Raw genomic sequence first — 25,899 nt, 5'->3', positions numbered from 1 at the left:
CTTTTGGACTAAGGCTTGGCTCTTTGGTCCCATCCTTGGTGGGGCATTGGTTGAGAATTTCCCTTTCTGTGGCTAGGGAAACTGCACCAACTCCCAGAGACTGTTCTGCATTGCATTGGTTTGCTGTTTGCTTGATATTTGACAACACCAGCTGTGAATAATTAAGTATGGGTGATCAGAGTTCTGTTCCATCTTGTAGCCCCCTGTGGTGTATTTTACAAAACTGGGAGATCTTCAGCTATGCTCCCATGAATGAAAAAAAATGGTATTTTATTGTAACCCTGCTTGGCCTCAGTACTCCTTGGGATCTGGAGAACAATGGCCCCTAATGGTGCTTTAAATTATAACACCATCTTTCAACTAGAACTGTTTTGTAGAAGGAAGGAAAATGGGATGAAATTCCTTATGTATAGGCTTTTATGCTATTGTATCAAAGTGAGCCTTTTGGAATTGGTTTGGCTTTTATCTTAGGTGTGTGCTTCAGTGTCTTGGTACATGAGTACTAATCTGAATCCTGTTCTCTCTTCCTGGTTTTGACCTTCATTAGGGGGTCCTAGTAACTTGAATGCTGATTTAATTTCATCTGGAAGTGAGACATATGAATGTGAGTGAGTGACATGTATGATTGTAGATGATCTACCTGGGTTCTCAGGAACTTTAATCATCTGTAATCCCTGAGACTAAAGAAAAAGAAAAAAGAGGCCTTTTAAACTCAAGCAGGAAAACTGTGAGACCTCTATCTGTGTCTATATAGATGTATGTATTTGTGTACATTATAAATAAGATGTGTCTCTGCCTCCAAATGGCATTGCCAAGATAGGTTTGTGGATGAATTCATTTAATTGGCTTAAAAGGATTAAGCACTTATAAAAATTCTCATAAATATAAAAGAAACTGACCAGAATAAATTTCAGGTTCACATGATCTGGGAAATATTCAATATTAAATTAATATATGGTATTAAAGCTAACTTAAGCTTGTTGGTTTGATTAATATAGATGTCTTTAGAGTCATCAGCATTAAGAATAATACTTATACTATACTTATGTTTACTGGAAGTCAAATATATCTGTTGCAATTTGTCAGCAAGGAAAATAACTTGATATTGTGGACAAAGAATGTCACCCGCCCTACCAGTAAACAAAGGATGTTGTGGCCATCAAGCCATCAGCCACTGTGGCCACACCCCTCCCCCACCAAGGTGCACCCTGAGGGGATTCAGAATGGAGGAAAACAGGATACTGGCCCTAGATAGTTAAGGTGCATATCAAAGGAACAATTTCATTAAGCCTAGACTCTTGAATCTTCCCATACATAGGAAATCTCTAAATTCATTAACTTGAGATGTCTGGTTTTTCTTTAATTAGCAGTAATCTTTTGATGTTCAACTACCTGTTTTTTCTTTTGTTTTTTGTTTTTGTTTTTGTTTTTTGCAAAACTCCTATATATGCTGGCTCCTCTTTTGCCTCTTTGGAACAGTCCCTCAGAGCAATCTGAGAGGCTTTCCCAGGATGAAGACTTCAAATAGTCTCCCCTGATTTTGGTAACTTGAAACTTTAGTTTTGTTAAATTAAATTAAATGATAGGAATTTATGGAAAATCTAGGTCATTTCAAATAAGATAAAATACTGGAACATTAATTGCTAAACAGGTCTGAGTTTACCTACCTTTGCCTTCTTACAAGAGGAAAACTAAAACATAAGTTCCAATCAGGAAATGCTGGTATGACAAACAGTTCACAATTACTTGATTCTTGGTTTTTGCTAGAGATTAAGATTTTTAAGGGTTAACATTATAATATGAAGCTACTAAAATAATAAGGGAAACATTTCAGTATTCCAGGAAAGTACGATATGTGTTTTCAGTAAAAGAATGTATGAGGAATGGAAATGCATTTTGTTAAAGGAAAAAAACAGTAGTTTTGTCCTAGAGCTGGTTGTTTCTGAATGGAAAAGAAAAGAAAATCCAAAATAATATGGATACAAAAAGTTGTAGAAGGTTTGTGAAAAGGAACACTGAGAAAAAAGTTTTGTACATGGTCAGGATTGGCTCAGATTGGATTAAATTTAATTAGGTAAATGGATTTTGTTATTAAGAGTAGGCTGGTACAAGACTGGATTTGGTTTCTCTCTGTTAAGAGAACAAAGTTTTCTTAGAACGGTGCTTTTGATAACAGATTTTTTCTTTGCCTTTAAGTGACCTGTATTTGCTTTTAAAATCTTTTATTGTCACTTTGATTATGTGAATAAGTATTCACAGTGACCTGTGATATTATTTGACCAAGTATTTTGATATATTTGACAAACTTTCCAAATATCAAATTCTTAATGAGGTTCTTTTGACCTCCAGCTAACTCTGGGATACTTCAGAGGAAACCTGAGGCATCTCAGCATCTCAGAGAGATTAAATTAACTAGGATTATTTGGTATGTTAAATTACATGGGAAGCATTGTCAAATGAGTGATAAGCCTTCTCAGGTTATACTGTATGGGTAAATATCATTAATATAGACGTTTTAGAAATTACATGAAATTTCTAAAATTTGGATATGTCCTGATATATAGTGTTATTGTTACCCCCAAACTGGGTTTGCCTCTTGGTGGGTGTCAAACCAAGCCAAATATAGGGAGAAGGATGGCTTTACCACTTGCAGCAAGTAAGGAGAACACTGGGGTCTTTCCCAAAGCAGTGTCTCCCCATCAGCAAAATTGGGGCAGTTTTAAGCTAAGGGTACATGCATATTCACGAAGGGGCTTGAGCAGAGGAGAGTTTAGCATTGAACTGGGGACAAGTTCAACCAAGTCCAAGCTTTAGTTGACTGAACTCACAAGGGTCAGAAAAAGTCATCATCATCCCTTAGGTTCCAATTGATTCTGTGACTGAGTGCCCAAGGGGGGTTTAAGTTCTGCAAAACAGCTCAAGAAAGTGCTTCAGGCTAGCCTTTACCATGGAAACAGAACTGGGAGTCTTTACAACTGATTTATCTTTGTTATTGTTACTTCTCTTGCCTGATAACAGTTCTTTTGTTCCCTTAAGATCATTATTACTGAGACCTGTTCAAGAGCAAGCATTGTCGCCAGGTTTAGATCACAAAATGGCTTAGGCCTAAAACGGCTTCTCTTATGTCAAAAAGCTATAACTGATTCTTTTTTCTCCAGGGACCCCCTAACCTATCTGCTAACATTATCAGTCATTATTCTAGTTATTATCTTAAAATGTTGTGTGTCACAGCACTAACAAAGTTTCTTTGTCAATTACATCATAATCAGGTGCTTAACTGCCTTTTAAAGTCTTGTCATGTATAGACAGTTATTATTGTGCTCTGATGCTTTTGCAAAAGTGCTTCATCTTCTAGAAAATTCATAGGAAGGACTTTTGGACAAGCACAGTTTCTGGTAAATTTCAGATCATACTGCCGAACTGGGTAAGAAATTAAAGAATCCTAATGGAAAATCTGATGGCTTCATAAAACTATTAACAAAAGAATTGCTTACTCAGTGAACTGATGAATATGGTTATAATTTTCATGGTTTTCGTCTGGAATATTATTGGTTTTGATCTGTGTTTTCCAGATATAAGAAAACCCTTCCCCTCATGCTAATTATGACTTAAAGCAATTTGGTAAATTACCCCTCTGTAAGTAGAACTAAAACATTTATCTTTTCTCTCTACCTGATCCATCCAGAAATCGGAAACTCTTAGGTTCTGAACAGATTTATCAGGTGAACAAGAAAGGCCTCCTGGCAGGTACAGGAATCTTGATATTTTGGGGAACTCTAGGGGAGAGAAGTTCACCCAGGCAGAATCTAATGGCAAGTCCTTGGCATGATTCTCCCGGCCTTGAGAGGCCTATTAAAAGTTGTCTGAACAAACATATGGACACCAAGGGGGGAAAGTGGTGTGGCGGGTGGTGGTGGTGTGATGAACTGGGAGATTGGGATTGACATATATACACTAATATGTATACAATAGATAACTAATAAGAACCTGCTGTATAAAAAATAAAATAAAATAAAATAAAATTCAAAAAAAAAAAAAAAAGGCTTCCCTGGTGGCACAATGGTTGAGAGTCCACCTGCCGATGCAGGGGACACGGGTTTGTGCCCCGGTCCGGGAAGATCCCACATGCCGTGGAGCGCCTAGGCCCGTGAGCCATGGCCACTGAGCCTGCGCGTCTGGAGCCTGTGCTCCACAACGGGAGAGGCCACAACAGTGAGAGGCCCGTGTATGGCAAAAAAATTAAAAAAATAAAAAATTCAAAAAAAAAAGTTGTCTGAGACTCCTTATGAAAAGTTCCAGTACAGCCAGTGTAAAAAACCCTATGTGACCAATTAACCAGACTTATTTGGTAAACAAGTTAGTCTTAATTCGGCTATATTTGGTAAAAGTGAGGGTAATTCTAGAAAGAAAAAGATGATGTTTCAATGGATATTAAATTCTAATTCTGTTACTTGAGGTCTGTATTTACTCTCTAAGACTCACCTCCCAGATAACTCACCTCACAGATATATAACAATATGTCTTTGAGTTCTTCGGTAGGAACTAAGGCCCCCACCCAGTTCCTGGAGGAACGTAACTTCAGGCTGAGCACAAGATTCCCGGAACACCACCTTGTTTCTTCAACACCAGCCAATCACAGGAAAGTCACATACTCTGCAGCCCTCACCTCAAATTTTGCCTTTAAAAACTCTTCCTCCCAAACCGCTGAAGAATTCGGGTTGTTTTGAGCGCAGGCTGTCTGTTCTCCTTGGTTGGCCTTTGCAATAAACCTTTCTCTGCTCTAAACTCTGACATCTCAGTTTGTTTGGCCTCACCATTTCTCAGGCACACGAACTTGTCTTCAACAACAATAAGAAGTCTGAAAAAACGTGTTGTTGAGCTTTTTGACCTTCAATTAGCACCATTTCTGTGTGGCTGAAAGGTTTCACTCCCCAGAGCCATCTGTTAACAAGTTGAGGACAGACTCCATGATCTCCTTGATGATCTTCCCTGCTAATAGCAGAGCCTGGTACCTAGTAATTAATTGCTCAACCTATATATGTTGAATCAATATCATGTATCCTATGAATCTTTCACAGTACTTGCTGAGTTGAATAATGCGGTACAAATCCAGGTTATTTCAATAAAAACCAAGTCTGACAACCCTAAGACACAAGAGCCTTACTTTACACACTACTTTCCATAAACTTCCAGATGCCTTGCTTTTTTTTTTTTTTTTTTTTTTTGCGCGGTACGCGGGCCTCCCACCGCTGTGGCCTCTCCCATCGCGGAGCACAGGCTCCGGACGCGCAGGCTCAGCGGCTACGGCTCACGGGCCCAGCCGCTCCGCGGCATGTGGGATCTTCCCGGACCGGGGCACGAACCCGTGTCCCCTGCATCGGCAGGTGGACTCTCAACCACTGCGCCACCAGGGAAGTCCCCAGATGCCTTGCTTTTAAACACTTGTCTTTTACTAAAAGTCCACACAAATACTTCCATCCAAACTTGCTCAGCTTTTCCAAGCAGGTAATTGCTTCTGCAGCACCAGGGTCATGTGTCTACGGTAGCGCCTACTGCTTGGGATTGATGTTACTCAGTTTATGTCTGTCTCATCTGCTGGGCTGTGAGTTCCTGGAACTTGGCTGTCTTATTCACTCTTTACCCAAACAAATGGCTAGATACATAAGGATAGTCATAATGAAAATGTTGGTTTGTGCACATAGTTGGAGCAATCCATGCCCAGGATGATTTGTGCTGTATTTGTAGGGTACATTAAAAAAAAATAAAATCACATATTAAAAATCTTTGAATTCCCCAATAAGTTCATATCAACTCTGTGTATGAGTAAGATCAATATCTCGACTTGACTAAGGAAACTGACTCACAACTTCAAACCCTGAATCCATCGTTACACAGAGAAGAGGCTAAATACGCAGGTTAACTTCAGCTCTGAACGGCGGGACGTGCGCCGGAGGCCTTTTGTACTCTTTGGGCCACCGTAGCCGGATCCTCTCTCCATTCCCTCTATTTATGCGCCTGCGCGCTGCTGTAACACCGTCCATTTCTCCAAGGACGTCGTTGTTGAGGTGAGTCTTGGGCGTTTTGCGTCCCTCGTTCGGATTCCCGTACCTGCCCCCTCCCGCTACCTGCTGTCGGTCTTCCTTGGAGCTAAATCGTTACTCAGCATCTCTGGGGCGGAAAACCTCAGGCCTCTCGCCCTCGTCGACCCCAGCAAGCCCGCGTTGCGGCCTTTTAGGGGAGGCGGGCCGGCGGCGCGGGTCCCACAGGGGTCAGGTTTGCTGAGGGGGCCTCGAGGGACCGCCGGGCTTTTGAGACAGCCGGCCCGGGCCCGGTGGCCGCTGCTTTTTTACCGCCTTCAGCGTGACCTTGGTTGCGTCTTTTGACCTGTCTGGTCCCACTGTCTTCACCTACAAAATGGGAAGGTGGTTTCTTCCTCGTCCGTTCCCGAGGCTTAAGGAGCACCGTCGGTCCTTAGTGGGAGTCACCTTTGTGGTAGCGTTTGTGATTGGAGTTGGGAAGCTGCAGGAGGGTCACCGGGCTTGTGGTAGGAGGGCAGGGGTGGGCTCCCGGCAGACCCCTGCGCGCGCCCACGACCTTTCCGCCCCTGGCCGGGCCGCGCTCGCCGAAGGTCGGGAGGCCGGCTCGCGCGCCGCGGCCTTCAGGCCCGGGTCACAAAGTGGGCCCTGCGGGACCTGCTGGGGTCCCGCCCGAGTGTTCTTGATTGCGTGACCTTGAAATAGTCCGGTAACCTTCCTGCATCCCGGTTTTCTCAATAAAATGGGAAAACAGCTGTCTCACAGGCTGAAATGAGTTGGTAGTAAGCTTGTAGAGTAAATGCTAGGATTGTTTGCACTTGTAATTCCCCATCCAGAGCCGCTGCTAATCTTCCCTGTAGTTGGGTGAGGTTTTTGTCGTTCTTGTTCCCTGGTTACTACTGTTGGGCTGCGATCATCTTGCTTATTTAGGGTGGTCGTTCACTGTGTGAGAAGATGAAACCGCTAAGCCAGTAAAAACCTTAGGCTTTGGGAGAGGAGTCGGTCCACTGTCCTGCCTGTGCCTCTCTGGGTATTAAAATGCATTATGCAGCAGAGTTCTTTAGGTATCTTATGTTCTAAGAGTTGTCTTTTATTTTAGCTGTCAAGGAGAAAAACTACCATGGCTTCCAGTTCTTTGACAAAACCTCAGATGCGTGGTCTTCTGGCCAAGCGTCTGCGATTTCATATTGTTGGAGCATTCGTTGTCTCCTTGGGAGTTGCAACTTTCTATAAGGTATGTATGTTTTATTTTTACTTTGTGCTCATGGTCCAAAAATGTGTTCTAAATTTGAAAATGTATTTTATTTTCATAGATAGCATATAGAGTCTTTTGTTTTTTTAAGATTTTTTTTTGACGTGGGCCATTTTAAAATTCTTTATTCAGCGTGTTACAATACTGCTTCTGTTTTATGTTTTGTTTTTTTGGCCACGAGGCATGTGGGATCTTAACTCCCCAACCAGGGATCGAACCCGCACCCCCTGCATTGGAAGGCGAAGTCTTAACCACTGGACCGCCAGGGAAGTCCTTAGAGTTTTTTAAAGAAATTCCCTCTTTAATGTGCTCCTTTCCTCTTACCCTTTCTCCACCCACCTCAGTGTGATGGGAAAGTATCTTATTCCCCAGGTAGCTTGTCCTCCATCTTTAAATGAAGCTGTCTTAGTTTGCTAGGGCTGCCATAACAAAATAGCACAAACTGGGTGGCTTCCACAATAGAAATTTTTTTTTCAAGGCTGGAAATCCAAGATCAAGATAGCTGTGGGGGACTTCCCTGGCAGTCCAGTGGTTGAGACTCCGTGCTTCCACTGCAGGAGGCACTGGTTCGATCCCTGGTTGGGGAAATAAGATCCTGCATGCCCTGCGCCGCGTCCAAAAAAAAAAGTTGGCTGTGGGGTTGATTTCTGAGGCCTCTCACCTTGGCTTTGTATTCCTCTCTTCTCCCTCTCATCACATGGTCCTCTGTGTGTTAGCATTGTTTCTGTATGAATTTTCTTCTCCTCTAAGGATGCTAGTCATATTTGGTTAGGACCCACCCTAAAGATTTCATTTTAACTTAATTACCCCTTTAAGGGCCTTAATAATAGGATTCAAGGTAAGTAGGATTCAGGGTGAACAAAAACTTGGTGATTATGTTGTTTTTAGATATTGTTTCTAATAATTAAAAAAAATAAGTCCTAAATGTGATATGTTACCTTTTAGTTTGCTGTGGCTGAACCAAGAAAGAAGGCATATGCAGATTTCTACAGAAATTATGATTCCCTAAAAGATTTTGAGGAGATGAGGAAGGCTGGTATCTTTCAGAGTGCAAAGTGATTTTGGAATATAAAGGTAATATGGTTATTTGAAATTACTGTTTAAAATCTTTTTTAACTGTGGCAATATATATAAAATATACAGTCTTAACTTTATTTTTAAGTGTACAGTTCAGTATTGTCAAGTACATTTACATTGTTGTACAACCAGTCTTCAGAACTCTTTTCATCTAAGTAGTCAATTTTATCTGTATACCATATTTTGTTTAATCATCTGTTAATGGACACTTGGATTGCTTTTGGCTACTGTGAATAATGCTGCTGCTTTGTGTGCAGATATCTCTTTGATACCCTGCTTTAATACTTTTTTGAGTATATACTCAGAAGTGGAGTTGCTAAGTCATATGGTAGTTCTGTTTTTAATTTTTTAAGGAACCGCCATACTATTTTACATAGTGGCTGCACCATTTTTCACTTCACCAACTTCTGTTCACGAGGGTCCCAATTACTCCACATCCTTGTGAACACTTGTTTTCTGGTTTTTTGATAGTAGACATCCAAATGGGTGTGAGGTGTTGTTTTATTTTGGTCTTCGTTTGCATTTCCCTAATGGTTAATGATGTTGAGCATCTTTTCCCATGTTTTTTGGCCATTTGTGTATGTTCTCTGGAGAAATATCTATTCAAGTCCTTTTCCCACTTTTGGGTTGCTTTTGTTGAGTTGTAGGAGTTATTTAAAACTCCCTATCAGATATGATTTAGATATTTTCTCCCATTCTGTGGATTGCCTTTTCAGTCTGTTAATTGTGTCCTTTGATGCACAGACATTTGAAATTTTGATAGAGTCTTATTTATGTAATTTTTCTTTTGTTGCCCGTGCTTTTGGTGTCATGTTTAAGAAATCATTGACAAATCCAGTGTTGTAAAGTATTATATTTTCTGCAAAACTTTTATAGTTTTATTAGCTCTTTTAGGTCTTTGATCCATTTTGTTAATTTTTGGATATGTTGTTAAGGGAACATGAACACAGGATGTCTTTCCATTTGTTTCTTTAATTTCAGCAATGTTTTGTATCTTTCAGTATAGAAGTCTTTTGCCTCCTTGGTGAAGTTTATTCCTAAGAATTGTATTTTTTTTTTTTTTTTTTTGCGGTACGCGGGCCTCTCACTGTTGTGGCCTCTCCCGTTGCGGAGCGCAGGCTCAGCGGCCATGGCTCACGGGCCCAGCCGCTCCGCGGCACGTGGGATCTTCCCAGACCGGGGCACGAACCCGTGTCCCCTGCATCGGCAGGCGGACTCTCAACCACTGCGCCACCAGGGAAGCCCAGAATTGTATTTTTTTTAATGCTAATGTAATTGGGATTGTTTCCTTAATTTGCTTTTCTGATTATTCATTGTTAGTGTCTAGAAACACAGCTGATTTCGTGCGTTGATTTTGTATCCTGCAGCTTTGCCGATATTATTCTAACAGTTTTTTGCGTGCGTGTGAAATCTTTTTGGGATTTCTGCATATAAGATCAGGTCATCTGCAGAGCTAGTTTTACTTCTTCCTTTCCAATTTGGATGTCTTTTATTTCTTTTTCTTCCCTAATTGCTCTGACTAGGACTTCCAGTACTATGTTGAAGAGAAGGGGTAAGAATGGGCATCCTTGTTTTTTTTTTTCCGACCTTGGAGAAGCTTTTAAGTCTTTCACTATTGAGTATATTAGCTGTGGGATTCTCATGTATCACCTTTATTATATTGAGGTAGTTTCTTTCTGTTCTTTTTTTGTTTGTTTTTTTTGCGGTACACGGGCCTCTCACTGCTGTGGCCTCTCCCACTGCGGAGCACAGGCTCCGGACGCCCAGCCGCCCCGCGGCACGCGGGATCCTCCCAGACCCCGCATCCCCTGCATCGGCAGGCAGACTCTCAACCACTGAGCCACCAGGGAAGCCCTCTTTTTGTTCTTTATTTGAATTTTTTTTAAATCATGAAAAGGTATTGAATTTTTCAGATGCGTTTTCTGAATTAGTTGAGATGATCGTGTGGCTTTTTTGTACTTCTGTGGTATATTTTCATATGTTGAATCATCCTTGGTCATGGAATGTAATCCTTTTAATGAGCTGTTGAATTGTTTGCTAGTATTTTATGAAGGATTTTTGCATCTGTATTTGGGATATTACTCTAGTTTCTTGTGTTATATTTGTCTGACTTTGATATCAGGGTAATGCTGGTCTTATAGAATGTTTTATATTCCTAAATGAGATGGTGAGTCAGATGTGGCCACAAGAGACACGTGAGAGGTTCAGGAAAACATGGTGGGGGGCAGTCTCTCCGTCACACAGAAATGTTTGAGATGTCTTAATATAAATATATAGAAAACAAAAAAATACATAGAGTGAATTTGGAAATGTTCCCCCCCGCCCCCCTTCAGTTTTTTGGAAGAGCTTGAGGAGGATTGGTGTTAACTCTTTTAAGTGTTTGGTAGAATTTCCCTGTGAAGCCATCTGATCCTGGGCTTTTCTTTGTTGGGAGGTTATTGATTGCTGATTTAATCTCCTTATTTAGTTATAAGTCTGTTAATCTGTTTCTTATTTCTTGGTAGGTTGTGTGTTTATAGGAATTATTCCATTTCCTGTGGGTGATCTAATTATTCCATTTCATGTGGGTGATCTAATTTGGTGACATAATGTCCCTTTAATTTGTTTTTAGTTGAGTCTTTTTTCTTAGTCTGACTAAAGGTTTGTTATATTGGTTGATCTTTGCAAATAACCAGCTCTTTTGATTTTGTTGATGTATCTCTAGTGTTTTTCTGTTCCCTATTTTGTTTAATCTTTATTTCCTGCTAGCTTTCATTTAGCTTGCTTTTCTTTTTCTACCTTTTTTTTTTTTTTTTTTTGCGGTACGCGGGCCTCTCACTGTTGTGGCCTCTCCCGTTGCGGGCTCCGGACGCGCAGGCTCAGCAGCCATGGCTCACAGGCCTAGCCACTCCGCGGCATGTGGGATCTTCCCGGACCGGGGCACAAACCCGTGTCCCCTGCATCGGCAGGCGGACTCTCAACCACTGCGCCACCAGGGAAGCCCCTTTTTCTACCTTTTTAAGGTGTAAACTTAGGTTATTGACTTGATCTTCTTTTTAAATTTCTTTTTTCTTTATTTTTTGGCTGCATTGGGTCTTCTTTGCTGCACGTGGGCTTTCTTTATTTGTGGCGAGTGGGGGCTACTCTTTGTTGCAGTGAGCGGGCTTCTCATTGCGTGGCTTCTCGTTGCAGAGCACGGGCTCTAAGCGCGTGGGCTTCAGTAGTTGCAGCACGTGGGCTCCGTAGTTGTGGCATGTGGATCCTAGAGCATATGGGCTCAGTAGTTGTGGCTCACAGGCTCTAGAGCACGGGCCCAGTAGTTGTGGTGCATGGGCTTAGTTGCTCCGCGGCATGTGGGATCTTCCCAGACCAGGGATCAAACCTGTGTCCCCTGCATTGGCAGGTGGATTCTTAACCACTGCACCACCAGGGAAGTCCTAAATTTCTTTTCTGATATCTACTTTGATCCACTGGTTGTTGGAGGGTATGTTTAATTTCAACATATTTGTGGATTTTTCTGTTTTCCTTCTGGTATAAATTTCTAGTTTCATCTGTTGTGACCAGAAAAGATACTTTATGTGACTTCAGTATTTTAAAATCTATTGTCTGGTTTTATGGCCTAACGTGGAAGTTAATCCATATGCACTTGAGAAAAAAAAATGTGTATTCTCATGTTAGGTAGAATGTTCTGTATTTGTCTCTTAGATTTGATTGGTCTGTAGTGTTCAAGTCCACTTATTTTCTTAATGATCTTCTATCTGGTTCTTATAGCCATTATTGAAAGTTTTTTAAGTCACCCACCATTACTGTAGAGCTGTCTATTTCTCCCTTCAATTCTGTTAGCATTTGCTTCATATATTTCAAAGCTCTGATGTTTGGTGCATGTATATTGATATTTATAATCTGTCTTCTTGGTGAATCATTATATAATGTCCTTGGTCTTTGTAACATTTTTGACTTAAAGTCTGTTTTGTCTGCTAATGGTATAGCCACTGTTGCTCTCTTGATTGCTGTTTGTATGGAATCTTTTTCCATCCTTAGCTTTTAAACTGTGTGTCCTTGGATCTAAAGTGAATCTCTTGTAGACAGCTCACAGTTGGACCTTGTTTTGTATCCATTCCTCAGATCTATGACTTTTGGGGAGTTTAAACCAACCTATTGTTATAATCTATCTTGAATTGGTAACAACTTATTTCAGTCACATACAAAAATTCTCTTTTACAACTCTGCTCCCCTACTTTGTTACTAATGCCACAAATTGTGTTTTTAGATATTGTGTACCCATTAACATAGATTTCTTTTTTTTAGAGCTTTTGTCTCTAAATCCTACAAAATTAAAAGTGGGGATATGAAACAGTTACAACACTGGCTTTTATATTTATTCATATATTTGCCTTTGCCAGTGAACTTTATATTTCCACATGGCTTTTGAGTTACTGCCTAGTGTAATTTTTTTATTAATTTATTATTTATTTTTGGCTGTGTTGGGTCTTTGTTGCTGCGCATGTGCTTTCTCTAGTGGCGGTGAGCGGGGGCTACTCTTCGTGTTGCGGTGCGCGGGCTTCTCATTGCAGTGTCTTCTCTTGTTGCGGAGCGTGGGCTCTAGGCGCATGGGATTCAGTAGTTGTGGCTCGCGGGCTCTAGAGCGCAGGCTCAGTAGTTGTGGTGCACGGGCTTAGTTGCTCCACAGCATGTGGGATCTTCCTGGACCAGGGATCCAACTCGTGTCCCCTGCATTGGCAGGCAGATTCTTAACCACTGCGCCACCAGGGAAGTCCCTGTCTAGTGTAACTTTGTTTCAACTTGAAGAATTCTCATTGCAGATCTAGTAGTAATGAACTCCTTATCTTTCAGTTTTTTTTTTAAATCTAGGAATGTCTTAATTTTCTTCCTGATTTTTGAAGGACATTTTTGCTGGTTATAGTATTCTTGGTTGGTAATTTGTGTGTGTGTGTGTGTGTGTGTGTGTGTGTGTGAGCACTTTGTATTTACCATCTGACATCATTGTGACCTGCAAGGTTTCTCTTGAGAAATCCACTGATAATCTTACAGAGGCTCCCTTGTAGGCGATGAATCATTTTTTTCTTGGTGCTTCCAAGATCCATTGTCTTTGGTTTTTGACAGTTGGATTATAATGTGTCTTGGTGTTGGGTCTCTTTGGGTTCATCTTACTTCCAGTAACATCTTGTATTTATATATCCATTTCTTTCCTCAAATTTGGGAAGGTTTTGGCCATTATTTCTTCAAATAAACTCTCTGCCCCTTCTCGCACTTCCAGAGTACATACGTTGGCCTTTTTGGTGGTATCTCATAAGTCAGTTAAACTCTGTCACCATTCTCATCAGTGCTCTGAGATAAAGATAGAAGCAGTCCCTTGGGAAGCCCTCAAATAAGCCAGAACATTGCATGCAGGGTCTTCTCTTTTCCTTCTGCCCTGAAGGAGGAGTCAGGAATTGGTCACTTTCCTCCTGACCACACTCCTGCATTGAGGAGGGGGTGGGGCAAGGGTGAGAAAAAAGTGCACATTTCCTGCCATTTTGAGTGCAGCTTTTTCATATTTAGGTGTTTGCTTGGTTGTTGCAGCTTAATTGATTTCTGCAGTTCTCACAAAGACACTTTGGTCCATGTGTTGTTGCTTTTTCTCTTTTTAGGGAGTAGGGGTATGGAGCTTTGTTATTGCACCATCTTGCTGACATGAAGTTAATTTTATGTTCAGAATCATTTTGCATGTTGTGCTATTACTGCTAGATTGGCATCAGGAAAATCACATTTTTAGAAGTGCTTTAAAAAACAAGTTTTGGACACCTTTTATAGTTTATTTGCATGTCCATAGGTGACTTGGTGGCTTTCCAGAGATTCTGGTTTGGGTGGTTAAGGTCCACTGCCTTATGGACAGTGTGATTAAGGTTCTGTGTCTAGAAGAGGACTGGCTTGTGTGCTGATGAAAGGTCGTCTGTTAAATTGATTTGAAAGCATGTGTCCAGTACCTGATGAAACTATTTGTACTATGGAATCTTGTAATTCAAGTGTTTAACTTCATTCAGGCTCAACAAAATAGTAAGGTAGAACAATTCAAGTAGAGTTAAAGATCCTGTCTACCACCCCAGTGTGAGTTTGCTGTGACAAGGGGAATGTGAATGTGCTTTTTTTTTTTTCAGGCAGACTGTTCCTGAAGGAGCATTCCAACTGCCATATGTATGTATGTGTGAGAGTGTGTGTGTGTGATCTTTCCCAAGATCTGGGGTGTGGGGGAGACCTGCTGTATTGGACTCAGATCAGTTTTCTAAAAGATTCAAGGATAATTTTGACTATGAATAACTTCTGCTTAATATAAGATTCAATTCTATTACATTCCATTTCTATAGTTGTTTATATTACGGAGGTATCTGAGTCACAGATACATGCCACAGTTTAATATATATAATACATAATAGTAGAAAAACAACTTTATTCCCAGTGGTTGGAAAATTTATAAGGAATTTATGACATTCATATCATGGACTATTATGTCCCTTAGAATTGGTAATCACAAAGTAACAGAAATTAGTAGAATAGAAAACTAAGAATGTATTTTGTAAAGGGTAATCTATGTTAAATAAAGAGTGCACAGAAAAAAAGGCTGAAGGTAAAAAGATCAAGAAAATATTAGTGGTTGTGTGTGGAATCTTAACATTGCTGTTTTCTTGTACCTTTGAACTTTTCAAAACTTCCACAGTGGGTATGCATTTCATGATCAGATGTTAACAGGCTGATTTTTTAAAATATATATTTTTTACCTTTTACTTACAAGAAGTTGATTGTTTAAAAAACAATAAGAAAAAGAGGAACAGATTTGGAGATAGGAATAGAAATGTTTAGAACAGATGGGCTACTGGTTTTTAAGAACAGTATGGGTATGAGAAGGGAACGGAGTGGGGGTGGACTTGAAGAAAGACAGAATTTGGTAAATGAAAGCAAAAAAACCCAAAGTAAGGTGTGAATGCCCCAAATGGAAAAGAGGCTGGTCAGGGAGGTTAGGGAGCATGGGGGAGAATGGACCTGGAGCCCAGGCAGCCTGAACAGGGCTGCTCCTGGGCTAAGGGTGAGTGATCAAAGTGTGGCTTCCACTGGTAGCAGTAGACCTCAGGGGTTCTCTAGCATGGTGAGGTGTTAAGAGAATGATTGTCATTAACTTGGCCACTCTGTTTTTCTCCACAGAATTTCTTTGGGTTGAATTCCATGGAAGTTTGTCACTTACCTGTGTTCCTGAACTATGAACTACCAATATCTGGGCTAAGGAATAGTTTCTCATGATAAATAAATGATTAACAAATACTGTGGACACTAAATTTTTGTGCAGTTACTCTTGCTGATACTTACAGTTCAGGGTACTTGCATTAGAATTGGTCAGGGATTTTTAACTTTATGAATCTTATGATGATAACTTGATTTCAATATTTTTAAAAATTTTCATTGTTTTAGGACATTTTTGATTCCTCTCACATTTTGTCCATTTCACTGAGGTAACTGCCTGGGCCATGGGTTTAAGGGGTCTGCATGAGCCGACATGACTACTATACTGTGGGCTCTTAAAAGGAACAGAGACTTGCCTTTCCAATAAAACGTCTTTGGACTTCATTGTCACTGGATTGCCCTACTGGATCCAACCACTGGACAGATGTAATAGTAGGTAATTAAAATTTAAGGTTCTTTACTCAGTATTACTTTATTGAAGACCTAACTATACAATATGGAATATACATCTAGTCTAGAAAAAGTTGTTATTTAATTGGAATTGCAATTGAGTAATGTCTGCTAATTTAAAGTGTGGTAATAACATTTTTTCAGGGAGGTCTTAGGAACTTTCTCCCCTTTAATAAGTGTGGTTTTGTTGTGATCAAAGTGATACTACAGAGAGCTTTAAGAATTAAGTGTATTTTAGCCACAGCTAATTTAATCACCAGTTCTTTATGTTAACAAAAATTTTCTTTTTAACTCATGCAAAATTCCTGAGTTCCAATGATGTAAACTGTAATAAACCCAAGTATCAGTGAAAAGCTGCATTTTAAGAACCCACATTTATGTGTTACCAGTAATTCAAGGATTCCTTTTATTTTAAACAATTTCATATAACAATTCTTAAAGTAGTATGCAAAATTACCATATGACTTAATAGATATTTACAATCTTAAAAATAGTTACTCGAGGTTGACAAAACTTTCCTAAATGAGTATGATTACAGCAAAGTAATGGTGGAACCATTTTTTCCATATTCAGCCTGAATTTCCATTAACAGCAAACAACTGTGCAGTGACCTCTTATGCCCAATAACATGTGAGGCTTACTAAGTTTAAAGAAAGTTAAAGTGGGCATTTGAAACTGAATTTTCTTAGCATCTCCCAATTGTAGGTATCAGGTTGTAGGCCCAAGTTTGGATGTAATGAGTAAAATTGTGTTTTAATTGGAGTATCAAATTTTTACTGAATATTAAAGGTGGTACCTGGTGGCCCAGGATCTTAAGCCAAATCCATCTTTAAAGACAAAAGAATGTCAGATACTGGGAATATCTTTATGCTTGATCAAGCCAAGTCAGCAAAATAAACTATTATTCAGGTTAATGTTCGGGTTCTTCAGTCTGCCAGTGCATCAGGGTGAGTCCTTCCACAGTAATATCCAGTAGTGGGAGTTCCCCAGTAGTGTTTTGCTTATGGAACTAACTCACCTGAGCACCTGGGGTCTGTTTTTATCAGTAGACAAAAGATTCTCTAAGCTTGCCTAGTAAAACAAAGTAGAAAAACATTTGTTCCAAAAATGTACCTGGACAGTCATCAGAATGCTTTGTAAATTTCCATAAAGATTTAGGAATGTACATGGCAGCTTTCACTTAAAGAAACAGCATCACATTTAAGTAACAAATTTATTAACAAGTTAAACAGTAAGCTCCTAAGCATTTAATTTCATATGAAGAATCTGAACCTCTGCAGACGAGGGTATTAGGCAGTTGTCTCAGCCTAAAAACAGATGCAACTGAGGATGAAGTTTTAATCTGTTTCCAAGGCCTGACCATGTTTTGTGTTAGTTAACAGAGCCTAATTATAGTCGAAATTTTAGGAAACAGCAAAAAGGAATGTATTTTCTGCACGTGATAAGATTAATAATAGGATTCTGTTCATTGACCCCAAATGGGAAAGGAATAGGGTTTTTAATCAATCACTCAGTTTTGAAGTATCTTAGTTTTGGGAAAAAGGAAGAAGCTGAATTAGTTTTGGAAGAGGCTAGAAAATTACTATAACAACTATAGAACATTGGGTTTTGTCCACATTAGATGTTGTTAGAGCTCATTAGGTTTCTTTTTCAGAAATAAATTGCACAAGCAGGAATCAACACCTCAGAGGGGACTCAAGGGAACCCTTTCCTCAGGGCTTTATTTTTCACCATGGTAAATTTACTGATGAAGACTTGGGCAAAGTGTGGCTCAACCATATAATGGTATGTTTTCACAGTGGAAGGGAGAGGTTCCACAGTCACCACAGGGCATAGTGTCTGCATGGAAGAGCAGCTGGGGGCCAGGTGACAAGATGTCTTTGTGATATAGTCCACAAGTCTGTTATACTGTTGCTCTGACAGTCTCTCTCGAACTCCATCCACCTGGGATCCAAAAAAAGATTTTTTTAGTTGCCAAACGCTCATAAGGAGACTTCCATAACAAAATCATTCCTTCTCTTGCCTTGAGACATTGGATATTGTGCCTTTTAGGTTATCTAATAAAGCCACCGAATAAGCATTTGGTGTTGTGTAAAACACCCATGTTTGTTTGAAGTTGATGATTTCAGAATATTTTACTCATTAACTCTCAAAACATCTGTCACTGGCTCTTTACTAGCCTAGTCCAGGAACAAAGGAGAAAAGTGTCTTTCCTCTGCTTGAATCTAATCAACATTAAACCCTGAGATAAAAGCTCTGTTTGCTTGTCTCTGCAAGCCTCTCCAGACAGAACCTCTTTACCTCTTTCAAACCCAGTGGCTTTGGACAGAGCATTAGAAAAACAAATACCTTTTGAACTGTAACATTTTCTGCTTTTATAAATACTAGGATTTAAAGCCAGAGAAAATAAAAAAACTGGGCAGAGGAAGGGGAAATTTTTATGGAAAAGAGGGAGGATGCAAAGTACATTTATGGTTCATAAAAGTCTGGCTCATCTTCAGTGGAACTCAAATAGGAGAACTGAGATATACTACCTAAGTTCTTAAGAGAGATTCTCTGAGAAAGTACCCATCAAAGGCAAGTGGAGCTATAAATTCCTCCCATCCTGAAATGCTGTAGCTATCTACTGTGTAAATCAAGTGGAGTGGGACGTCTCCAGTGTAAGCCACTGACCTGTGGGGATCAGGTAGCCACTGACCTTTCAGTGGTCTTTACCTACCAAATATTGGGAAGACCACTCTGGAAGAATTATAAACATTTTAATGAGGGCTTTTTAGGTTTTGAAATAGTAAAGAATTTATATATTTCTGTGTAGGGCACAGAGACGATGCAGCCAAGGGTGTCTTAAAAGCTGCAGAAAGCCAGTGGGATGGTAAAGAGGTCTGCCTGCCAGAGAAATAAGGAATAAGCAGGGCATCCATTAGAGTTCAGTTCATATTTTTAAGCTTGGGAAAGAAAATAAAGGCCCCCAAAGATTCACTGACAGATGAAAGCTGTGCACCACCAGGCAAAAGCCAGAGCTCTGATGATATCATTTGATGGGGTCAGGATTCAGCTGGAAAGCTCTGAATACACAAGAGTCTTAATTGCTCCTCCTGAACAGCAGCACAGGAAAACCCGTGTTGTGAAAGGAACATGGCCAAGGAATAAATTGACCTTCTGACTCATTGTGAGCCTCTCATAAGGGATTTCAATAATGTGCCAGGCATATTAAGCAATTATTACCCTAAAAATGGCTGCATTTAACTAAGAAAAGCAAATGCTGGTTTTTAAAAAAATCCTGCCATATTTGAATATACCGAATGATGTCATCTACAAATTAATTCCTTCCAAAATTCAAAGGAGCTGTGTTTCCTAGCATCTAGAGCAAAAATCCCAGAAAAGCCATTTCATGTAAAGATTTTAAAATACTGTTCTTTAGTTTTCACTGGAAGATAATGGGTAGGCTTCCCAGCCCAGCTTAACATGTGTGGATTAGGTTAGGTATGGCCACTGAGGAAAGTGCACTGTCAGGCAGCACTGCTGAGTGACTCCCCTACTCCCAGTTTGAAAATACACAGGATTATAGCACTGTTAAGGAAGGGTCTACTAGCTCTCAAAAAACAAAAGACCATTTTGTTCTGCAGCTTGGGTCTCCATTGGGGTGAGGCAGGAGGTGAGGGTTTGGACACAGGATTCGTTGGGCAGTTACTTTTTGTTAATAAGGAGTTGGGGTTTAGAGGTAAAGGAAACAGATAGATAGTGAGAAAGTGCAATTTGGAGGCTGACAGCATGCTTGGTATCTACCAGTTTGCTCAGGTCTGCCCAGTGCCGGGTGCTGCTGTGTAAGCTCAGGAGCTGCCCTGCAGTATCCCTGCTCTGTCATCTCTTCCTGCCTCTGTTTCAGCTACCCCCCTCGCCCCGACCCTGTTATCACTGAACACCAATGGAAAACGAGTGGTGAGCATGGCATCCAGAGTGTTAGTGCTTCTGCCTCTAACTCACTCACTGTTCCCATGGTCTCAGTTAGCCTTGGCAACTTCTGGGGGGGGAGGGGTGACTCCACCTGTCATCTCAGTAACCCCCGGAGAAACTGAGGTCTGTTCCCCTCCAGCTGTAATTCCCCGCAGTACCCCTTCCTCAAGCAGAAAAGTCAAAGAGAAAGATCACAGTTGAAGACAGTTTAACAGCTAAAGATGATTCTCTAGTCTCAGTAGTTTAAGATCTGAAATATTTCCCAAGAAACTAAGGAATAACAATGGTCACAGATATTCCTCAGGGCTTTGGGAGCTTCTCGTTAAGGACCAAGGACTTGAAGATAATGATACTATCCCCTGCCAAGGCCTGTAGCCAGATCACTGCTGCTTTATTGTCATCTGGATCAGAAGATTTTGGCAGATCTAATAAAGTCAGGCTGGACATCTGACCTCTGTTTATTCCCAGAAAGTCATCAACTCGAACCAGCAATGTAGTCCTAGTGCCAAGCCCCAGCTTAAAGCCTGACTGATTACGATCCAAGAAACTAGAGAAATCTCAGAGTTGTTGTGGTTGGCTGCCTTCCATCTTCTCAAATAATTTTACGCAAACAGTGGTGTGAGGGAGACGCAGGCTCCCATACCAGGAAGAAAATAATGAAAGAAGGAATCAGGCAGGACCTGCTGGAGGCAGGTTTGCTGTCCTTTTCCTGGGGCTACTCAGACCCTAAGTTAGGACCAGCAGGCTACACCTTGCCTCTGATCCATCCCCGTCAAGCTGTGTGGGGAAAAAAAAGATGTCTGTCTCTGAGGTCAACTCTCAGGGCCCCATGGATCAGGCAGTCAGCAGGGAGGGCAGGGGCAGGGCAGTTCTGCAGTGGGTGCACCTGCTCACCCCGGGCTGCACTGCTGCTCACCTCTGACCCCTGACACCCAGAATGCCCCACCTGAACATCCATTCTACATCAACTTACGTGGAGCCGGGAGCCAGCAGCCAGCACATCTCAGGAGCTGTGTGGCCAGGGAGCTGCCCCAAGAGCCTGAGCAGCATCCCCAGGAGGTACCTTGTGGGACTTAGGGGATGGGAAAGCGTCCTCTTGGAAAGGGAACACAGAGCCACACAGAATATAGAGCAGGGGATGGGAGAGAGTTGACAAAATTCTGACCCTGAACTCTCAGGAGTTGGGAATGAGAGAGGGGAGTGAGTCAGGCCTCCTGGTTTGTGAGCTTGCAAAGGTCAGGCCTACTGCTTGTGCCTTGTTTCCCTCGTGACACCCCTCACTTCTATGGTGGTCCTCTCCTGTCCCTGCTAAAGTGACCTGCTGCAGTCACTCCCAGGCCGCGTGCAGACTTGGGCCTGCTTCGTGGAGTATTTGCATGGAATTGCTGCCTTGGTCCTGGCCCTTCTTCTTCAGACCTGCTTGTTTTGGAGCTCCAGCACCCCAGCTCCATGACAGCCAACCTTCAATTCTTATGGTGGCTTATCCCCAGCTGTGTGTCCATCGGCCTCCTTGCTGCCCACACCCCTTCCCCTGGCAGCCCTCCTGGTCTCCAGCATCCATTCCAGATGCTGCTGGCTCATAAATGCCTGGTACCTGCGGTCACCCTGTGTCTCAACTTTGCCGGCAGCTAACCCTGGTCACCCTGTTTTCCGAAATGTACCTCTACATCACAGGCCACTCTTGGCTGCTTAAGCTGCACGATGAGCAGGTTGCTTTGCTTGCTGTCCTGCGCACAGTCGATCTCCGTGACAGGGAATGCCTGCTGCTGGGTGTCCTCGCTGACGCTCACCACGAAGAGCACTTCTGACGTCAGCAGCAAGCACCCTTCGTGCTCCTGGCCCGAGCCCCTCACCAGAACCACATCCAGGGCCATGTGGACTTCTGGTCTGCCCAGAGACTGAAGCATTTTCCTGTTTCAAAGGAGAAAAATGAGGCCAAAGCCAGCTTAGAAAAAGATGGTCACTTATCAGGGCTCACTGTTTGTACCAAGGCAAAGGCCCTCACCAATCTGATTATTAATTTCAGTTTGAAATGTAATTGTCACTTTAATTCTGATTCTGGTCAACAGAACCCAGCTCCTCCTGGAGACAAAGATATCCCTTGGCTTTGGTAATTCCTTTTCTTCCCATTAGAAATGTCACCCCTAATTAGAACACTGGCTCCATAGAGAATCTCAGGCCCTCTTGCAGGCCCGGGCACCTCTGCCAGGGCACATCCTCCCCTGAGTGGGACCTGTGTGTGGGGCAGTGGCGTCCTGCTGCCAGCCCAGATCTGTGGATGGCAGCCTTTCCCCGAAAACAGCTGCTCCTCTTGGGCTCCCCTGGAAGTGTGGCCCGTTAGCTTGAGAGCAAGCCAGGCCCTGTTAACATACAGCGCACGTGTACAGTTGAACAAGTGTCTAGATAATTTTACCAGACGTATTTGACGTGGCTATTTGGAGCTTGGTCAGCATGCAGATCACTTGGCTGATAGCGCTGTTTGGGAAGCTGAGAAAGTCCAGCTCCGTGTAAAATACCTGTGGTAAGAGAAGTAAGGGAGTTTTACTAGCTGTTTTCTGGAAAACAGTTTCATGCTACAGTGATGTCATCTGCTTAAAGCCATCCATAAAATGCTACAGATCCAAAATGATGTCATATCTTTGGAATCAAGTATATAGATAATCATTAAACATTGCAATGCTCTTAACCCTGGTGATCTTATATTAGCTGCAAACTGAAATATGAATGAGCTACAGTCCAAGCATAGACTGGCAATTAGAGGACGCATAATGCTCCTGGGAGTAATCATTCTGGAGCAATAGCTCACACATCATTTACAATTTATGTGATACAAAAGTCAAGATTGTTAGTTGACTTCCTTGCTGAATATTACAATACTTCTGTATCTGTGCTGTGGCTGGTGAAATAGAAAACACAACACACACAGAGATGCACACAAAGGCACATGGTTTGCCTAGATACAGTATTTAAGTGACTTAATCCAGCTGTTAAACATGAATCCATATACATTTATGAGTGCTCTTGGGGCCTCTGGTTTATTACATGCTCTCCCTGGTGCCATCACCAAAAGAGGGCACCCAGCAGCAGCCATGCAGTCCTCCAAAGAGACTCTTCAGAACCAAAGATGGTACAGCATGTGTGCTTTCTGAGGGCTTGTAAATGTTTATAAACGAGGCACAGTCATTAGACTAAGAGTTAGTGGTTTGTAAAACCTTCAGTGCAGTAATAAAAGTTTTACAGGAATGATGGAAACCAGCAAGGCCCACGTGAAGCTCTGTTCTGAGGTGCTCTTCCATAAGGGAGAGTTCCTCATCCTTGGGAAACACACAGTGAGGGACAATGGCATTTTCAAGACCAGAGGAATTTATGAAGTATAAGTTGACTTTACCTCACTGCAGTCTATAGCAGAAAGGAATACTATTTTTATTAATGTGTTAGGTATTTGATAAGGGAGCATTTAACTTTGTCCAGTTATAAGTTGCAGCAGTTCTTTTTGTCAGTTTCCCTGTGAGTGAAAATGTCATTCACAGAAGGAGTGAGAGACAGAACTTGAGGGGAAGGAGGTGAGGGGAAGAGCGGAGAGGAACACATGTTCCTGTCTGTGTGGTCTCTTAAAGGAGCCTCTCCGGATGGTTGCCTGAGTGTGGGCACTCATCTCCCGCTCTCTTCCTTTCAGACACGGGTTTTATGCCCTAATCTGGGCTGCCTCTTGTCAGACCTAGTGAGGCGCAGGAGGCGGCAGTCAAATGGACCCTGCAGACTTTATGGCCAGATGCAGACACAGATGCAAAGCTCCTGCCCGTTCATGACCAAAACGATGACACCGAGTTTCGGTAAAAAGGTTAACAATTCCAGGGTCCCTGGCGGTTCAGTGGTTAGGACTCTGCACTTTTCACTGCCAAGGGCCGAGTGTTCAATCCCTGGTCGGGGAACTAAGATTCTGCAAGACGCGAGGTCCGGCCAAAAAAAAGAAAAAGGTAACAATTCCAGTTGCCTAGTTCTGTAAAGTCACTTTAATGTGCTCTGCCAAGAATGCAGAAAATTAGCACAGGAGGAGGCGCTTCCTCTCCCATGCACCCACTGCTCCTGCGCGCACGTGTGTGCGTGGAGAGGCCTGGCACCAGCCTAAAGCGGTAGTTCCATGAGCCCAAGTTTTCCGCACCTGTCTGCTCAGGGAAGGGTTTTCAGTGGCAGAGCATGCACCTTTGCTGACACTGGCCAGGAGACTGGGCCTGGCTGCAAGAGCAGCACAGTTGCTGGCGAGAAAGCCATGCCTGACGCCAAGCTGCATGGGCAAGTGTGCACGCACCCACCGACACACGCATGCTCCTCTCTCTCTCATTCTCCAAATACAGACGCATTGTCTTTTAAAGATATCTTCCTGCTTTATAACTTATTTTTTTATTTCAAATTGCTCACCAGAAAAAGTAAGTCTACTTTCTGCTTCAGTATATGGATTTATTGCCCTCAACCTCTAACTGGTTACTTTTCATTAAAGTCGATAAAATAAAATCATTAAATGACTGTAAAAAGATTCTGTGACCTGTATAAACTGAAATTATTAATTTCCTTTATAATTTTATTATCGTAATTTATTAGTCATAGTCCAATTCAACTCTTTGTGTAAATAAAGAAGTAAGAAAAAGGACTATTTATTTATAGATATATCTGTCTTTCACTCCTCTGTCATGTGAGGGGCTAGATTATCTTAGGGAAACCTTGGTATAATAATGCAAATTTATCGGTGATGTCTGAGTTGGCCGGTTCTCCAGGACTCACCATAGCCAGTCTGTGACACGAGCTCAGCAGCCCCTCCAATGGGCTTCGTGAACACCCCCATGATTCCTTTCCCCACACCGGAGATAACACCCTTGGCCTTGTGTCCTGCTGAACCGTGAGCCTCCGATGTTTTCTGGAAGTTCTGCATTGGCTGATCAACTATACCAGCAATAGCACCTGAAAAACAACAAAAGCCCCAGGTAAGGACTGATGCATAAAATCCTGAGAAAGTGAAAACCTTTGATCTGGAACACAGTTTTGTTTGGATTGAAAATGAAACCCCACCCTCATTATAAAGCTCTTTACTATGCATTTGTTTACCATTTATCTAAGTACATTGAGGACATGTTAGACATTTATTATGTTCATCAAAACACAATGTTCAGACTGGGTTTGGCCCAACATAGTTAGGATCTGTGAAGTTCAGTTTCGAATTTAATAAACACGCCAGACTATTCCCAAGTGACACCCACACATCTTTCTCCAGAAATCAGGCAACAGAGTTTAGGGACAGGAGCTAACAATTCCTTAGGAGGAGAGTGAGCCTAATACATTTTCACTGAATCAAGAGGATGAAAAAACTGAAAAGGGCCAGCCCCTTTCCTTGTTCTTTTAGTAAGAATAAGGGCAGTTATTTAATAGTAATGTAATGTTAATATGTTAATAATTCTATAATGAGTAACTGTTGATACAGTTATTATTGCTATTATAGCAAATCTGTTTTGAGTACTTACTATGTGCTAAGAGCTTACTTGTAGGAGATCATTAATTGTCACAATCCTAGGGAATCAGGCATGGCTTTTATCCTCAGTTCCTAGACAAGGCCACTGAGGCACAGGGAGGTTAAGGAGTTTTTCCCAAGGTCACACAGCTGCCCCGTGCTTGAGCCAGGATTGGAGTCCAGGGAGTCAGAGTCACAGCCTCACTCTTAACCACCAAGCTATTCACTGATCCTGTTTATAAAACAAGCTCTTTCCTTTGCCAGTCTTGGAAAAATTTCCTTTTCTCTCACTTCAGCTGAGGTTTGGCCACTTAACCGTTCACTTGAGAACAGCTACAAACCCTGTGCTCACGGCTCTTTGCTCTTAACGGCTTTCCCACGGGGCAGCCGGGCCATGCTCGGAGCTGGAGGGCGAATCC

General features: G+C 41.8%; 2 protein-coding genes across 12 annotated transcripts in view; one reads left to right on the top strand and one right to left on the bottom strand.

Annotated features, from left to right (window-relative positions):
* The first annotated feature begins 5,986 nt into the window (after positions 1–5,986).
* LOC132500784 (cytochrome c oxidase subunit 6C) lies at positions 5,987–15,657 on the top strand. Of its 2 annotated transcripts, XR_009534076.1 has the most exons (5): positions 5,987–6,065; positions 7,135–7,269; positions 8,233–8,361; positions 14,502–14,538; positions 15,541–15,657. XR_009534076.1 is itself a non-coding variant. In XM_060116064.1 (4 exons), the coding sequence occupies exons 2-3, from the start codon at positions 7,156–7,158 to the stop codon at positions 8,344–8,346; spliced, it is 228 nt and encodes a 75-aa protein (XP_059972047.1). In that variant the 5' UTR covers positions 5,987–6,065; positions 7,135–7,155; the 3' UTR covers positions 8,347–8,361; positions 15,541–15,657. The 2 variants fall into 2 exon arrangements, 1 of the variants encoding a protein (XP_059972047.1); XM_060116064.1 differs by lacking the exon at positions 14,502–14,538.
* A 494-nt stretch (positions 15,658–16,151) lies between these two features.
* Positions 16,152–25,899, bottom strand: part of VPS13B (vacuolar protein sorting 13 homolog B) — a 791,444-nt gene continuing 781,696 nt past the window's right edge. For all 10 annotated transcript variants that reach the window (XM_060116054.1, XM_060116052.1, XM_060116058.1 and 7 more), the window contains 4 exons: positions 24,760–24,936; positions 22,394–22,496; positions 21,642–21,891; positions 16,152–17,970 (listed from right to left, as the gene is read on the bottom strand). In XM_060116054.1, the coding sequence (XP_059972037.1) occupies positions 17,722–17,970; positions 21,642–21,891; positions 22,394–22,496; positions 24,760–24,936 (779 nt within the window). In that variant the 3' untranslated portion in view covers positions 16,152–17,721. The remainder of the gene's footprint in view (positions 17,971–21,641; positions 21,892–22,393; positions 22,497–24,759; positions 24,937–25,899) is intronic.

The sequence above is a fragment of the Mesoplodon densirostris genome, chromosome 13, assembly GCF_025265405.1.
Source record: "Mesoplodon densirostris isolate mMesDen1 chromosome 13, mMesDen1 primary haplotype, whole genome shotgun sequence".
Taxonomy (NCBI): Eukaryota; Metazoa; Chordata; class Mammalia; order Artiodactyla; family Ziphiidae; genus Mesoplodon; species Mesoplodon densirostris.
The sequence above is the reverse complement of the archived record's forward strand: the minus strand, read 5'-3'. Positions and strand labels throughout refer to the sequence as shown.

What these genes read in the sequence shown, in the direction of transcription:
- LOC132500784 (XM_060116064.1), top strand. Translation starts at nt 7,156, where the DNA reads ATGGCTTCCAGTTCTTTGACAAAACCTCAGATGCGTGGTCTTCTGGCC. An exon ending in GAGTTGCAACTTTCTATAAG is followed by an intron (nt 7,270 to 8,232) that starts GTATGTATGTTT and finishes GTTACCTTTTAG; the next exon opens with TTTGCTGTGGCTGAACCAAG.